The 18,146-nt window shown below is 43.5% G+C and overlaps 1 protein-coding gene across 1 annotated transcript in view; it reads right to left on the reverse strand.

The window, feature by feature from the left end:
• TAF4 (TATA-box binding protein associated factor 4) overlaps nt 1-9,676 on the reverse strand; it is a 35,499-nt gene extending 25,823 nt beyond the window's left edge. Inside the window, exons 1-2 of the mRNA XM_033075147.1 lie at nt 9,329-9,676; nt 6,294-7,382 (exon numbers count right to left, since the gene is read on the reverse strand). Coding sequence (XP_032931038.1) covers nt 6,294-7,382; nt 9,329-9,644 — 1,405 coding nt within the window. The 5' untranslated portion in view covers nt 9,645-9,676. The remainder of the gene's footprint in view (nt 1-6,293; nt 7,383-9,328) is intronic.
• Between the last annotated feature and the right edge of the window lie 8,470 nt (nt 9,677-18,146).

Consider the following 18,146-nt stretch of genomic DNA (forward strand, 5'->3'; position numbering starts at 1 on the left):
TGTGATAGATATATGTGTTTCTCTTCAGTTGTGAGAAACTGCATTTTCAAAATTCTTATCTTCATGCCACTACCTCTCCAAACCTTTCACAAGACATAATGTGCCTAACAAAGCTAAACTTGCTAACAGTCCTCCAACTAGCAAAACCCTTTTTTTCTTACATGAAGCGATGGAAACAAATTCAGTAAGTTTCAGCCACATTAATGGAGTTACAAACATTCATAAAGTTTCAACACAAACAATAATCTTGACAAGAGCAGTTATTTTAAGGTAAAAATGCTGATTTTAAATATTTCTGACAAAAACCTGCACACAGTAATAAAAAATATTTAACGTGTTAAGTGACTTCTATGTCCAGCTTTCTGAGCAGACTCAGTATTGATCACACAGTTTTTACACAAAGCAACCTTTCCACCCACCAGTACTTTCTCTTTCCTTGAACCCAGATAGTTTAAATATCAGTATTTTCAACTGTGTTCTAGAACGACATAAAATTTTTTAGAATTATATTTACATATCATTTCCCAAAACAGGGAAGAGAGGCAACAGTAATTCTGATACACCAAAACACTTGAAGAGTTTGTGATGTAATTTGTCTCTTATTAGTGGCCCAAACTGATTTTCACCTCAGTTTGTTAACTGGGCTGCAGCATTCTCTCTTAATAAGGGACTCAAGTCCTGGGCAACATTCAAATTCTCAAACCAAGGTTTCATGAGCAACCTGCTTGAATTGCCAGAAATGGAAAACATGGAACTTATTGCAGAGTGCAAAACACCTCAAAAGAAATAAATCACTTCTGGTTATTGACCAATAACTTTTACCACAAGCTTAGTGATACCCAAAACCCCCAGATCACCATTTGAAGATCATACAGACATCTCCACACATGCACCTCCAAAGGCTGTTGGGAACAGTATTTTTCATAACAGAACTGAACAATATGTAATCAGAGTTAATAGCTTTCACAGCTTAACAGAATCACAATTATAGTCCCATTAGATCCCATCACTTAACAACACAGTTTTATAAGATTTATCAGTTTTATCACATCAAGATACTCTTTTCAACAGAACCAAAAACCCTATTGCATAGCTCTCTGAGCCTCAGGTTCTTTGGGGTACAAAGCCAAGCATGCAGGAGTCCTCAGTTGCAATGCGAACAAACACAACTTTCAGTCTGGTGACATATGGCAGATCTGATGTAGCAGATTCCAAATAAAGCAGAATGTTCCTTTTGCTGATGCATGATTTGAACATAAAATCTACCCCTCAACCAGAGGAGTGCTGCAGAAGAGATCCACAGTTATCTTCCAGAAAGACAGAGACTGCTTTACACGCCAAGTATAGGACTCCCAAGTTCTAATCCTGGCAAAATATTGATTCCTGCATGGCCTTGGGCAAGTCAGAACTTCTCTAACTTGCTCTTTCCCCCAGCTCTAAAGCAGAGCTCACACTACTTTATTTACCAACTACACAGGCAGGTTGCAAGAAATAAGTTTTGTAAAATGCTTTGAAAGTAAAACATACTGTAAGCACTCTAAGAAACCCCCATTGTCACGGTGCATTGCAGACATTATTTTTAACAAAATCAAGTCATGCCAACACATTTAACAGGCATAATATTGGCAGCACATGCTACATACAGGGAAACTATAATGAGGATATGTTTGAACTCGCTTACTAGTTAGTGAGAAATAGAAACAACCACATTCCACTACTTCATAGTATTTCTTCTGTTCCTTTCTGTATTCCTTGTGTTATGGAATTCTGGTTATTTCCTCATCTATCTACATCTTAGTTCCTTTGGGCACTTCTGAGGTACTTGTTTCAAGTACAAAGCAACCCAAAGAATGAGGTACTGAGCATGAAAAAGTAATACAAATGGCTTGATTTGATTCTTCTCACCCTTCTCCATTTTTACACACTCCTATGCCCAAACACCTACTACCCCAGCTCCCAACTGAAGGCAACAGAAAAACTCAGAAGTTAGTTTTCAGTTACTCCAGCTCCCAAAAGTACAACAGCTCAAGCGAAAAGGTCCCAAACCCATGCTTTAAATTATGTGTTCAGGTAGTTTTCCCATCTTAAAGCCACCACCTATAACCATGGTCTGAGTTAGAATCCTTCTTGGACAGTGAACACAAGCTAAACACCACTCTGTTTGCACAGACAAAGCTCCAATTTAACACCAGATGAAGTTCTGAGCCTCTAAGGCCATGAAGAAAACCTTGAGCATGCATATTCACGTAGAACATCTTCCAGGATGTGCAGATGTACAGTACTGATGCTTTTTCAGGTATCCTTTGGTTCTGGAAAGCATCAATGGTAAGTTTTAACCACTGTTGGAGTTCAGAACTCTGGAACATTCCACTGTTCAAGGGGCTCCAGCAGTTTCTCAGTCTACAAAAGGCCCATCTTGTCCTCACCAACAAAAAGGCACATGGGATGCCTCCAAAAAGAAAGTAACAAAGAAATTTGTAGTGTCATTCCCTATCATCAGCTACTGGCAGATCCAAATGAGTTTTGAGAAAGTAATAAAAAAGTTTTATTTTTAGATACATGGCAAAACAATTCTCTTCTGCAACAGCTGCAGAACTGCACCACTGCTAGTGGGAAAACTGGTCATGACTGTAGAAGTCAAAAAAAAAAAACCATGAAGACAACTCATAGTATCTGCTATCATCAAACAGGACTGCATGTCCCCAGATCATATTTCATCAGGAAAATATCAGTCTTTACGATCAAGCCACCAGATTTTCATAACTAGTAACAGTCACTCAGAAGGCAAAAGAGAGGACAGAGGGAAGTGAAAGTTTCTAGATTTCAATTTCACCTAAGCTAATAGAGAGAACTGTCCAGACCTACCTGCCCTATGCTATTCTCACTGCACACCTTCAGCACTCACCAGTCTGCTCTTTTCTCTGAGCACACACCTTAAAAACTTATTATGGGATGTCTGGACATACAGATAAAGCAGAAGAGAGTAGCAACATAAACTTGCAAGAAGAGAAACCAAATCTTTGAACTCCAAGCTGACAGCACTGCTAAGGAAGCATGAACTCACCCATGCTGGGTTTGTACTACAGCACTGCTGGATGAGACAGGGTTTCAAAAATTACTTTGAAGTACCCAAGTTCTGCTAATTTACAGGATGATTCTACCCTGTGTCAGCAATGACCTCTAAACACTTCACACACTCTCACAATGCAAAAGATAAATTTTAGCACACAATCCCAGTTATACTTTTCTGCAGACTCTCCTGAGCACCTCTAACAGTGGAACACTTGCTGTTTTAACCAACTCACTGATTTTCTACCTCTTAGCATATGATTGTACATAACACATTGCTCATTACTGAAGTACTCAAAAAAACAAGCTCCATTCAATTTATTTCCAGACAGTTTCAGTTGTGTTGCATCCTTAAGGCAGTATTGCATAAACTTGTGTTCCCACCCCCTTACAAAATCATCTCACAATATTTCCATGTCTTTTCTAAGAGGGTATAAATAAGGTTATTTTGGGAGCATCATTACCCAAATCTGTCCAATTGGAGCACAAAGTTCCAAACCCAGGTTCCTGCAGAAAAGACTAGGGACAACAGTCCTCTTCCTCAAGGACGTCAGAAGTGGAAAACCACCATTAATACACAGATACCACCCAACAGCTCAGTTCCTTGGAGAAGAAATACACCAAAATCCAGCAAGGTCACAACAATCATGGCCCACTGGCTCTTCAAACATCTCCAATTTGGTCAGTCAAGGTTTGCTGTACAATTGCCTTGATGCCATACAAAGCATTATTCTAACAGTAATATATTTCAAAGACTATTGATGGGGTTTATTTTCCACGTGGTCTGTCGAAGAAAACATTTGAAACCTTGAAAGGTTTCTAATTTTCAATTTCCAGTTTAATAACTCCTGCTGACATTTTACATTCTGCTTTCTATACATGTGACACTGTAACTGTATTTTGGAGAGCTAGAAACAGTAATTCTGGATAAGAAAATAACTGTAAAAGTTATGCTGTGGTGGTCAAACCTTCCATCAGAATTTTCTAAGTGTTTCTAATTCTTGGTGTAAAAAGCTGTGTGTGCAGTCTATGATTTCAAACTATTTCAAGCACTGTCTCAGAAACTCCTACTAGCACACACTATTAACTTTTAAAAACAAACTTGTGAATGCAAATTCGATGCATGCAGTAGGTGCACAGCACACAGGCACTGCAGCGGCAGCTTCACACTACCCAAAAGCTGGTCTGTGATGTTGTCATTTAAAATACAATTTCAAAAGCACAGCCACCTATTCTCCTTTCACTATGAGTGTACCTGCACTCTGCTGAAGATCACAGCAGCTGCACGTGGCCAGATTTGCAGAGGTGCTTGGCCCTTGTGCCTGAGAGAGGTTTGGAAGAGCCCAGCATCTATCAACTCTTAAGTGCTTTGAAAGAGGAAAGCATTTTTAAAGCTGGATACTTTTGCAAAGTATAAAAAACAAACCAAAACAATGTAAAACAAAAATAATCAGTTCCACTAAAAAAAAATCCTTTTCAATATTAAGTCTGTCTTATCATGCAAGAACCCAGTTTCCAATTTCTGTGTCAAATATGCCTGCTTATTTTAAGTTGTGCTTATTCTTTTGAAGTCATAAATATTTCTTTAAGTGTAGGACAGGAAAAAAAGAAGTGCTTCATAATAACCCAAGTGCTTAGAACCTGTATTGTATTACTTTGATGTATCCAGAACTCCAAAGGAACAATTTATGGCCCAATTTTGCTTAAGGACTGGCAATGCTGCTTCTAAGAGCAACACATTTCAGGATGCTGTGGCAGTCTGAAAACATCAGCTACCTGAAAAAGGGTCCCACTGGACTCCACAGTAGCATTTTCCCTCATAATCAAGTTTATAATGCAGTATTAACAAAAAATGTAGGTATAAATGGCACTAGAGTAAACTGGATCAATCCTTTGATACACTATGGCAATAAATAAGGCTTTTCCAACCTATCAATTCACAGGCTTCAAATCAAGCACCACGATTTCAAGATCTGAGTTTTACTGCTATTTTTTAAATTAGCAACATCAGCCAAATTACTCATATATGGAATAACCTTTTACAGAAACAAAAGAGGAGCATTTACACTAGTTAGTACTTGGATATACAGAATATTTGACAGACTTAATCAAACTACATGGCATCACATACCACAGAGAGCATATTACACAAAAACACAGTGTTTAGTAACACAGCACATAATTCCTGATCTACTTTATGTGACAGGTGCACTGCTCTGAGGTTGGTCAGGAGTTCCAAGAGATGTATTTTTACTAACACCACCTACTAAAATCACCAACAATGTCATTCAGTGTAAGTAGCAAAATTTAATTAGCTGCAAACAGTGAGCAGCAAGAATACAGCCCTTGTATGTCTTCTTATGAGAACAGGAAGCAATGTGTAGGTTCACACAAGCATTTACACTTAAAAATCAAAGTGGAGACAAGCAACAAGCTTGACTCCAAACAACAGCAAATATATAACATTAAATCTCCAAATCTAGGATATTTAAGGAGCAACAGAACAATTCTGAGCAAATAAATGCTTCTCACTCATCCACTGAGTTCAGGACCAGATTCCTTGTCCAGAGATGCTCAGCACTAAGCAGGAGAGTAGCTACTACAAAAGCTGCAGCCCTAGACACAACAGGGTGAGGTAAGGACATAGGAAGTCTGCCTTTTGTATCAGAATGCCAGTGACTAAAAAGGTGATCATAAGCTTCAAATCTCTGAGTTTTTAAGTCCAACTTTGAAGGTATTTAAAGCCAAGTAGGTAGTTCTCCTGTGTTGTATCTGCTGCTTCTCTGTTCATGAGAGCTCTGTGGCACTGGGGGCATACAGGGACAGGAGGGAACCGAGCAGCACACAAAGGTTACAAACTACTGACAAAACCACCTGAAAATTCAAAATGTCTTTTGTGCTAATGAAATAACAACATTTCATTGGATAATGTTCTATTGTCACACTTTGGCAGTTTGCAGCTTCATCCACACTCACATTGGAACAAAGATACCAGGCGGAATTATTTTCAATTACTGCTGAAAAGACTTTCTGGTCACTCAAAATCAGACACTAAGTAGTGGAATGCTACTATGCTACTACTACTCAACACCAGACCATTCCCATTGTTACATGTCATGCCTTTTCCACAATTCACAATTAAATGGCACAGAATCTCACTTGGATTCCTTCCTCTCTGCAAGAAATACACTTCCAAAATAAAACTCCTCAATCCTCTGACTTACCTGGTGGTAACTGAAAATTCTGAATGTTAGTCGGATTCTGAGGTGGCTGAGGCAAACGAGGTGCTAAAACTGTAGGAGTCAAAGTTGCTCTGATTCCACTCGTAGTTGGTGTTGGAGTCCTTGGCAGACTTTGTGCCACTGTATTGGCAGTGCCTTTAGCCATTCCTGTGGGGGTGCCAGGAGCTGCAGGAGGTATCCCACCAGGATTGGGAGCAACATTGGAGAGCCCAGCTTGCATAGTTTGCCCAATAATCATGTTACCCCCTGTAGTACTGGGCTGGCCACCAGTAGCCAGCGTCTGCTGCTGGGACACTGCCTGGACTATAGTTTTAGGAGACTCAGATTTGATGACCTGTGTGGCAGGAGCTGCTGGCACAGTGGAACCAGACTGGCTGTTCACAAGTGACGTCTGGAGGGAAACTCCAGATCCCACAGTGGCTGTGGCAACAGCAGGAAAACTCCCCACACTGATGGTTGAATTGATCACAGTATTGCTCCCGTTCTGAGTGGCTGCACCAGCTGCAGCCACCGTGGGTCCTGCTGTGTGGATCGGGGGCCTCACGAGCGTTACCGTGGGCGCCCCGGTGCCCACGCTCGGTGGGGGCTGCGAGGAGATCACTGTGGGCGAGGAGGAGGATGCAGAGGACACAGCAGTATTAAGGAAAGAAGTCTGGATGACAGTGTTAGAAGCTGAGGGCAAAACAGCATTAACAGCGTTTCCTTTCCCCACAGATCCAGGTCCATTGTTAACGAGAGGGGCAACAGCAGGTGCAGGAGCGGGGTTGGCAGTCACGGGAGTCCCAGAGAAAGCAGCACTTCCTGTGTGGTGAGAGTTCATCACCACGTTACTCCCATTCAAAGTCTGCACTGTCGTGGTCCCAATCTTGCCATTCCTGGTGGACAAGGCAGTTGCCATGGTGCTGATAACCACCGATTTGCCCTGACTGAGGGTCCCTGGAGCAGCAGTGACTTCAGATCCTCCTGCTGCTGCAGTGGTGGTGCTGGTGCTCGTTGTGGTGGCTCCATCCAGAGCTGAAGTCTGGGACCTGGTGTTATGATTAATAACACCCCCCTGCACTCCTCCTGCCCCTGCAAAACAACAGTGAGGTTAAACAGTGCAAATGAGCAAGAAGAGAAGTCCAGCAAAGACAGAATGTTCTCCCTCATAACCAGGTCTTCTCCATCTCCCAAGCTACCTGCCTGGAACCAGGAAAACAGGACAGAGTACAAACTGAACATGGCTTTGAAGACATTATCTTAAAGCCTCCAATGTCCCACCAAAAGCTGGCAGATTCAGTATTAATTGCAACACCTCTGCTTTTGACACTACAGCAAGACAAAACAGGGAAAACAGATTTAATATGAAACAAGGGAAGGGAGTAAGAAGATCATCTAAGACCTCTTCCCCATCCTAGAGACTGACATCCCATTTAGAAACAGGACTGCAACTGCAAGGTGTGGGAAATGGCCATGGAAGACACATTATTAAGACATATTCCCTATACCCAGCACACATTACTCTCTAATCCTGTCATCTCCCAGAAAGTAAGTCAGTCAGATCAGGAGGCTCAACAACAGCAAAATATGAAAAGTGAAAGAAAAGAAAAACATGGGCCCGGCAAGATAAGAAGTACTGCAAGGCCTGGAGTAGGTTTCTAGAAGACCCCTCTTCCTTATTACAGAATTTGATCTGACGGATCTAAAGTTCCCACAGCCAGAGAGTGTTAAAAATAAATAAATAAAAAGCAAAGCTGGTTTTCAGAAGGGACAAGATGATGTAGCTTCTTGTCCTGAATAATCCTCATGCCCCTTGATAAGGCCTGGTGTTAGCACAAGTACAATCACACACAGTCCAGGTCCTGGCCCTAAGGAGACAGAAACGGAAAAAGAATAGTGACAGGCAGACACTGAGATGCACATTATAAGGGTCAAGGAGATCCTCCTAGAAGAGCTTCATCAATCATAACAGTCGGTCTGTAGTATCTTCTTACACTTCAGCAAGATGAAATCAAAAATAAAAAAGGGGGGAGGGGAGGAATTGCAGAGAGATTCTGGGGAGACATTTCTTTCAATCCCCCTGAAAAACAGCTTCCCTCCATTCCCACGTAGTGAGCCCTCAGTCCCTTCACACTGCCCCCCTACAAGCCTCACAAACACGAAGGGGGGACTGTTCGCAGGCAGCTCCGGGGGTGGGCGGCTGGGAGAAGGCACAGTGCAAGGTGGGGTGTTGTGGCCTGAATTCCCCCCCTTCCCGGGACCCGGCGTTGTGACAACCCCCCCTTGAGGGCAGAGGAGGAATGGGAGGTGTTAGATGCCCCCTCCAAGCCCCTGGAACAAGGGAGAGGGTGCGGGGGGAATATCAAGGCAGGCAGATATGGGGGGGAAGCATTTTGAGGGACTTCCTCCCCTTGAAATCCCCCCTCGCTTCCTCCTCTACAGGAAATAGGTGTCATGATTAATAACACCCCCTTCCACTTCAGCAACAGCGAAGGGGGAGGGGAAGGAGCATTTACACAGACAGCTAAGGCGGCATTATCAAGAGGGAATCCCCCCCATAACCTCCACCCCTGGAAAGGCAAGGGGAGCAATCACAGGCGGCATGGGAGGCACAGCCATGACCAAGGGGGTGGGCTCTGCCTCCTTCAGTCCCCGAAATTAACAGAGCCCTTTTACACTCCAGCAACAAGGGCAGGAAAAGCAGAGGGGACCGACAGAGTCACGGACGGGCACTGCCGGCTCCTTCTGCGGGGCGGCTGCCCCCACACATGATCCAACACCCTCGAGTAAGCACAGGCGAGGAGGGAAAATAAAGGGGAGGGAGCAGAGGCGCGGATACACACCGAGGGGGCATGATGAGGGGAGGCTCTCCCCCGTATGATCGATACCACCCTTTGCACTCCCGCTCCTGCCACAACGAGAAGGAGGAGAGAGGGAAAAGGGGGGAAAGCAGTGAGGGAAGGAGGCAGCGGGAGCTGGGGAGTGGGGGGAGGGGAGGGCCCCTCTCCCTCAGAGCCCCCCACCCCTGCCCACGTTACCTGCTTTTGTGATCTCTGGGGCACTCAGTCCCATCTTGCTGCCGCTGCTGCTCTCTGTTTGGGCATTAGCATTGCCTCCTACTACTACTCCTCCAGGGCTGGGGCTAGGGCTGCTGCTGCTACTGCTGCTGCTCACAACATGGTTCCCCAGCAGCCCCCCAGCGGCCCTCAGGGGCTCCTGCGCCTTGTGGTGCTGGTGGTGGTGGCCGGAGGCCGCCAGCTGGGACTCCAGGGAGCCCACCAGGTCGCTCACCACCTTCTCATCCACCTCCGTGTTCAGGAAAACCTCATCCAGCAGATCCGAGCCCGCCGCCATCTTTTTTTCGGAGGGTTCCTGTGAGCGGCTCCCTCCTCCCCCCCCTCCCCTCTCACGGCTCCCTCCTCCCCCCGCCCCGCTCACACTCGGCTCCCCCGCCCAACCGCGCACGCGCGAGCGCCCGGCCCGCACATCACCGGCCGGGCAGGGATTCCGCCCGCCGCTGATTGGCCGGCGCCCGCGCTATAAAAGGCCGTGCAAATGGCTGCGATCGCTTAGTTGGGAGTCGGGCGGCGGCGGCGGCCCCCCGGCGGCTGCGGGCGGGCGGGGGTTGCGGCCCTTCGGTGCGGCCGCGCCGCGGGTGCGGGGGGTTCGGGAGCCGCGCGGGGCGGCGGGAGCGGCCGCGGCCGCCGGTGGCTCTTTGTCTGCCTCGGCCCAAAATGGCTGCATGTTTTCCCTGCTGCTCCCTGCGTCCGGGTCTCCCCCGCCGGCGCGAGTCTGAAGGGCGCCCCGCACCTGTGCCAGCTGCGTGTAACTGATCCACCGGCGGGCGGGCGGGGCACACGCCCAGCCCCGGGCGGGGGCAGCGGGTGAGGAGGAGCCCCCGCTCCTGCCTCCCTCCCGCCGCCGCTGTCGGGGCGAGCCGGGGGCTGCAGCCCCTCGGTGCGGCCGGGCCGCGGGGGCGGGAGCCGGGCGCGGTCTGACTCAGCACGGCCGGGGCCAGCTCCGGGAAAGCGCGCCCGGCTGCGAGCCCAGCGCCGGGAAGGCAAAAGGAAGAGGAGAGACACAGAGAGAGAGAGGGGAGGCGGGGGGGAAAAGAGAGGGAGACGGCAATTTTGAACGGTCCAGTCGCAGCTGCGAGCCGGCACGGCGGGGCGATCCCCGCCCGTGTGTCAGCCCGCGTTACACCCCCGCCGCCGCTTAACCCTTGGGGGAGAGCCGCGCTCCGCAGCGGCGCCCGGCGGGGAGCGCAGCCCGGCCCGGCCCGGCCCGCGGAGCTCGGCCGGAGCTGGCGGCAGGTGGACATGATCGCTTACAGGAGGCAGCTGCACTTTGACCTTGTTGTGCAACCATTATAAAGGAAGTAAATAACGTAAAAATACAACCCGCCTTTCAATAAATGCGCTCTTCTGCCAGGCGCTGTTTCCTCGGAAAACTGAATTACTGGAACAGCATTACCAGATGCAATTGGAACAATATTTTTAGATGGTACGATTTATCTTTCACGGAACAGAATCATAGAGCATAAAGGTTGGAAGAGACCTTTAAGATCAAGTCCAACTGCACTACCACTGTAACCCCTAAACCACTAAATCACATCAGCAGTACCACATCCAGATGCCTCTTAAACGCCTCCACGAGTGGTGATCCACCACCTCTCTGGGCAGCTTATTCCAATGCCTGATTTAACTTAACTTTCAAGTTTTGAGGGGCAGCAAGCTTAAAATAGCATCTCTTATATCAGGATTTTAAAATAAGCTTTGCTCTTATGTTTTGGGAATGGGTGGCATTAGAGGCTGGAACTCTGTTGTAGTGGGATGGGCTCAGCACCTGCTGGTTGATGATTCTGGGGAGCTGACTGCCTGAAAGCTGCTGCCTGGAGGAGACCTGGAAGAACAAGAGCCATGTGTTATCTGTGAAAAGGGAATCACTTAAATATGTCCATGTTTTCTGTCCATAGGGTTGCCCAGATGTGGGTGTCAACACTTCCCCCATTGCATATTTGTGATCACTTAACTTGTAATTAAATTGATCTGCTTGACAGTCAACCCCATGAGCAATGGGAATGCAGACATACCTACGAGGGAGAAGCTGTTTGCCAAAAATTCATATAAAAACTGATATGTATTTGCTCTTAACATACAGACCCCAAATAATAGTGCAAGTACCTTTAAATAAAAAATCCTAGAAATTCAGCTCCTAGTGAGGGACATTACTCATCTAGTTTCCATGTCCTCTTCTCACCTGCAGTAAACTTTGGCTGATAACTAAAATTTACAGTGTTAAGCCTTTCCCAAGGCTCCACTCACTTATCCCCGTGGCACCACCCTGAGAGACTGCCTACATCCTTTGAGTTTTGTATTAATATTTGATTCATGTACTCAAATGCTTTTCTTAGTCATCACTTGAAACTCAAGGGTGAGCAAGAAACTGCCCTTTTCATCTGTATGAATTTTAACTCCCATTTTATCAATTTTTGACAAATTACAGTGCTGCAAAGTAGCTGTGATTTTACAGATGTCACTGTAGGTCATGTTGCCTGTTTCTTACGAGACAGAAACGCTGCTTCGAGCAGGGCAGTCCCAACCTTTCTGCTCTGCCACAGTCAAGCACGTCGCTAGTTTTAGCTATGGTGAAATTCTATAAGCAACATACCAAAGAACTCTCTGGAATAGAAGCCTGGTCACGTTCCCTACCCAGCAGAAGAGTTATTCAGCTGCTCAAATGATTTATTAAGGGTGAAAAGGCTTGACTTAAGCTAAGCCAGCCTAAAGGTGCAGAGTGGCTGGGAGACTTTCTTTGATGGCATCTAGCCAGGGCACAGCCCATGCTGGGCCACAGTGCCTGAGGAACAAGGCAGGAAGAGCTGGAGGATGTTATCAGGTAGAAGCAGCAGTCAGCATGAAGGGGCAGAGCAGCCTGCATTCTTCCTCTGCTCACATTCTAGGACAGCTTGAATGTAGTTTACAGATGCCTACAAAACTAGAAATAAAAACCTCGAAATCTTCACGTCCTCATTCTAACACTCTCTTTAGTGTACCATATGGCACATCTACCATATTAGGTAAACAACTTTACAAAATTACAAGAGCAACTGAGATTCATTACAACTTGTGCATTATAAGTATGTAGGATTCATTACTGAATAATTTATCTTTTCATACACTCTGTCTCTTGTTTGACATTGAAAGTAAGTTTCTAGACTGAATTCTTCAAGACAGGGATTCCAGCTCCTCTGTGCTGTACTACTCCATTTTAAATGATACAAAAAAAGCAACTGGCACAAGAATTCTAGTAATGGAGTACAGGTAATTATTAATATTGCTGTAAAAATAGCCAGACTCAATATACAGTGAATACTATGGACTTCACCCATCAGCACCCATCAATTACATCAAAAGATCTTGAACATTACAGGCACATATGAGTTCTCTGTGTGTCAAAGAGCAGAAGGTAGCAGCAGCTATCCAGGAAAAGTAGAGAATTGTCAGTTCCTTTAACCTCCTTCCTCTATTCTATTCTATTATTGTCATATCATATATTATTATATTACTATATTGCTATATTATTTTATTACTGTATTATTGTATTATATTATGTTATTATTTAAAATACCTTTTCCCCCCCTAGATCTACAATGTAGATCATGACACAGAGGCTGTCTCAGGTTAAGGTAATGCCATTCTTCTGTCTGTTTTCTAAAAATGAAGCTAGTCTAGAACTCATTACAGAAACATCTGACAGAGATGTGGATTGGGGTGACAAGGGACAGAACAGACAAGCCTGTGGATGGTTTTAGTCTTAACTGACCCATCAGAAGACTAGAGGCCCATCAATAAATAGATGAAAAACTTACTGTTTTGTTGGGTGATTTCTTGCTCTTCTTTCCTGCCCCTCTCTCTGCTCCTCACCCAGGATTATTTAAAATGCTGAAAGTTGGGATTTAACCAGTAATGTCTCGATTTCAAAAGTTCAGTCAAACAAGATGACAAACTTCACACTTGTGTCAGTCTCCGCTATAAAATGTTCAGCAAAACCCAAAATTTGGGGTTCATTCATAAAGCTGCACTGTAGCCAGTATCCCTTCCTACCTTTCTGCTTTATACCCCATTTCTTCTTTTTTTTTTCTTTTGGAGGAGCACAGAAGTTCAACGGATAATTTGGTAAGTGGAGAGTGTTAGGAGCAAAGCAATGGAGTCCTGGTTGAAGATTGTGCAGTTCTGTGCAGAAGTCCCCCATTAGTAACCCAAAAGTCTGTGTTGATTCTTCTGCAAATGGGTATCAATCTCCACTAGCAAGTGATCAGCAAAAGCAGCAAGACTTCATCTGCATCCAGAATACAAATGTTTGACAATCTACAGGAAAAATATTCCTGGTTTAAATATTTATTTTTTTTTTAGTTTAGGGGCAGCTTTACTCCAGACATACACAAGTAAATAAAGCAAATTTAGTGCCCCTTGTAATCTACACTCTTGATTGTCTTCTCCCTGAAATCTCAAAATACTGTTAAAGTCTTGGTCTTCAGCTCATCCTATGTACTTCAGTTGTCCTTAGGTGAATCTCTGAAGAAGTCTAATGCTCCTAATAGGGATTAATATTCATAATTAAGTATGGTATGGTGCAGGAAAATGTCTTAACCCTTGCACTGTAAAATAAAAAGAGATGAACAGTAGATTTGAAGAGCAATGGTCCCTTTTTATTTTATGATAATCATACCTACCTACACTCATATTCCCACTGAAGGATAGTGCCTGTCCTCATTGGTATTGCCATGTTTCTGCCAGCCACAGAAGCACCAGCCCTGCACTGCAATTCAGTGTTCTGGACAGAAACTTCACATGATGCTTCTAGGGAAGAAAAATGGCAAAAGCACACACTTAAATAAGTATTTGTATCTGCATAACAATTACTGGAACTTCAAAAGCAGAGCAGAAAAAAAACCAACTCTGCTTTTCATAAAATGTGTTTGATTGAATAAATATTAAGGGATATTCTCTTTTTAAAACCAAGGTATTTAACAATACCTAGTTATTAATTAGGAAAGGCATAGAAAATACCTGTTAGAGGGACACTGCTTATGAGCTTGGTTTTCAAACCAAAAGTTAGCCAAACACACAACTGCCTTGGCAATCTCCTAAATATTTCTGGGACTGAAGACTGTGCCACTGGAACGTACTACATGCAATTCCCACTGGAGTTATTTATGTGTGGCTCTCCTGAGGCATTCCAAAGTCCACACAACTCAACATCCGGTGCCCAAAAGAAAACGCCTGGAGAATATTCTGTGGATAAAGGATTATTGTTTAAAACCTTCAAGGCTTTACAGCATTAAAGAGCTGTTAGAAAACTTTTTCCTTCCCAACTGCTCTTCATCTGACTCGTCATGCTTGTTGCTGCCAAGATAGGAAGTATCAATACCCAGACTCATCTGTAAGGGAATTCCTAAGGAACTTTACTCACAGGAGAAAATGCAAATTTCTAACCCCACACCCCAGCAGCTAACAGAGATTTCTAAAGCAAATCTTCTGAAGGGGATTACTAGTAAATGTCCAGAATTCTGTCTATGGAAGAGACAAGCAGCAGGGATGTCAACTAAGATACTTGTTTTATCTGTTCTGAAAAAATTATTGTGCTAGCCTACATGATTCATGGGGAAAAGAAAAATATTATTAGAAGATTAGAGGTCCTTCTGGTCACTACAACCAACTTTAGTAATTTCACTTATTTTGATTTTAGCGAATTATTAGAACCGACTGGGTGAAATGAAAATGCTTTCCTCCCTAAGCAAATTAAAGGACTTTTGGAAAATTGAATCTCTTTTTCCAAGACAGAATATGTCAAGAAAATGTGCCTACTGATGGGTCTCATTACTGGAAATCTAATTTGCACATTTTGCAGTCAGGATTTGTTAGAATATGTTTGAAATATTTCTTTTTAGAGAGAGGTGACTTTGGCAGGTTTTGCTTCAATTTTTTTGGGAGTCTTTGTGAGCAAAGTATCATCCTGATAGGGATGTTTTATCAACAATATAACCTGAGACAACCTAATGGTACATGCTATATTCCAGTAATGGATTCCTGCCCTCTCTTCATTCAGAGCTGGACACATTTAACAATTGACCAGTTATGGCAATCAGTGTTATCCCCCTTCTTTATATGCTTCCCTCCAGTCACTGTCCTTCAAAAATACATAAATAAAAATAAGTGAAAGAACCAAAGATGAATCTTCATTTTGTTTGTTGTTGGTCAGTGCTAAGAGCAGGTACAGCCAATGCCACATCAGCTGTGAAACAGCAGTTGCTGTAGATGAAAACATTTGTCCTATGGAATTTCACATCACAATGCCTAGAGACTGTAAGTTAGAGGAGCAGAGCTGGACACGCTCTTTATCTAAATCATTCAGTAGCCCCATGGTTCCTCTCTTTTAAGATAGAGGAGTTATTTCAAAAGAAGGTTCTGTGTGTGCCTGAATACACTGTTTAGCTCAACAATAACATCAAATGAAACCAAAGGGCTGTGAAGTTGGTAAAGCTTCCAGCATATGTTCAGTACATAGGGCAAAATCCAGATTCTTTTACATTTGAACTGGAAGAATAATCACGTGTGCAAGCAGTTCTGAAAGTCATCTTCAGATGACAAAAATGGATAAATTGTTTTCCCTACTCCACCTCTAGTTCCCAGTCTGTCAAATGCTCTTACCAAGCCTTAGGAGACAATAGAATTCCTGACCAACCTTAGTGAGATTATAAAGAAAGCAGACACAAAAGACACTGAACTGGAAAGCCAGTGATGGAAACATCATCACTTACACAAAAAAATGAAAGCAGTCTAGTACAGGAGGTTTGTTTTGGTTGTAATGAAATGAGATTTTATCTAAACTTTTTGTGGATTTGGAATGCAAAAAGTATGTAAGGAAGATTTTGCCGACTTTTTGTTTTGTTTTTTAATGACTCCTCTGTAATAACTGATTAAAATAAATCATGCCATAGCTTCCTTATTGAGCTGTCTCAGACTTAATGAAAACACAGCTAGAAAGGCTATTAGATGAGTTTATTTTTTTTCTGGATTCTCCAGCAGTCTAAATAGTTAAGGATATTATTCCAGACTATAGGTTACTTTCTTACACTACCTAAAATACATTCTCACTATCAGAGAGAGTTCTGGAATTGCCCCTATTCCTTTAATTAGCTTTTGCCCATTTTGGAAACTGCAAATAAATCAAATAACTCAGTTAAATATGGGATGTGTTCCCATAGTTGCCTGAAGAAACTAGTGCATGTTTTGAAGCAAGTCAGACAAAGATTTTATCTTTTAAAAGACAAGATGAGAAAAGGAAATTGCACACCCAGCTGGAAGGCCAAGGGAGTCATGTTAAGCAGTTCCTTACTGTTACCTACCTTTGTTTGTATGGGGTACCTTGCAGTGCTCCTCCAATACCACATAACAAAATTGCTGTCACCAGCTCATGCTCCAAATTAAACTTGCACAAAGTCTTCAAAATAGCAACTGTCTTCCTACTAGCACCTGTATGTCCCAAACAGCCTTTGGAAGTTTGGCACAGGTGATGTCACAGGCAGAGTAAATGTTGAGGATGCTGCTGAGTAAAATACAGTCCAAGATGAAGGTGTGAGGTGTTCTGGAAAAAAAAATTAAACACATTAATCAGAATTAGGTGAGAAAATTGAAAAGTCAATCTCTTTTTTAGTTACTTTACAGGAAAAAAAGTGGTTTTAAAGTACACTGAATATCAAACACCTTGTCATACATGAAGTGATGGAGAAATGAGGTATGAGGTGCAAATAATGCAAAGGCTTTGGAACAGTAAATGTCAGAATTGTCACATATATGTGAAAAATGTGTATACAAATACTACAATGATAAGGAGAAACATGAATTAGAAGGAGATTAAATCCCAGATTATTGTCATACAAAAATAAATTACTTTCTGAAACTGCACTAAAACCCTATTGCTATTAATTACTTTACCATTCTTGGTATCTTTAGCCTAAACCTAATTAAAACCTATAAACTTTAAACTCCAAAGCCTCTTTATTCTTGTTTTAAAAAGGAAAATAACAATGACAAATGAAGAACACCCTAGAAGATAAAACAATGACTAATAATTCATATCCTCAAAGACATTTCTGAAATGTGCCTTTTAAAACAAGTCCAGGAACAATTCAAGCCAGGAAAACTGCAGCAGATGTTGTGCAGGGAAAGAACAGCACACTGCCAAGGCTGGTAAAATGATCCCTTACCTCACTGAACAGAAAGAAGCCAAATCTACAACCCATTTGTAAAACAGGTAAGGAGAGGGAGATTCTTTGGCTGTAAAGAATGAATGCAAATGAGGTCTCAACTAAAACATCTCATAAGGAACTCTCCATTCTCAGCCCAGTGATGTACATTGTTCCCCTGTGGTTTGATTTGCACAGCAAGAGCTGTGCAGCTGGGTCTTGGTTCAACCCCACTGAAGCCTCAGTGCCAAGGAAACAGTGCTCAGTACTGATAGCTGGAATGTGTTCAATAATTGGGAGAGAGAGAAAAGTCAAGAGAGGGAAGGAGGAGCCCTTAAAGAAACATTGCTGTCAGCTTTCTGGAATTTTAGCCAAACCCAGCTGGTGAAGGTAGATTTCTGTCCAGGGAATGGTGACATTTTCTGTTCTGCAACATCCAAGGGTCTGCAGTATGTTCTGCACTCTCAAAAACATTTGATCTTGTTTATAAAAAACTGGTCCCAGAGTGATGTATCAGGCTGTACTCCCATCTGCTCCTTGGTGTCTCCACTGAGACAGTCAGGTGTACCAAGTGGGTCAGTTGTGACAGTCTGCTTGTAACTTGG

The sequence above is a fragment of the Catharus ustulatus genome, chromosome 17 (assembly GCF_009819885.2).
Source record: "Catharus ustulatus isolate bCatUst1 chromosome 17, bCatUst1.pri.v2, whole genome shotgun sequence".
In the NCBI taxonomy this organism is placed as follows: domain Eukaryota; kingdom Metazoa; phylum Chordata; class Aves; order Passeriformes; family Turdidae; genus Catharus; species Catharus ustulatus.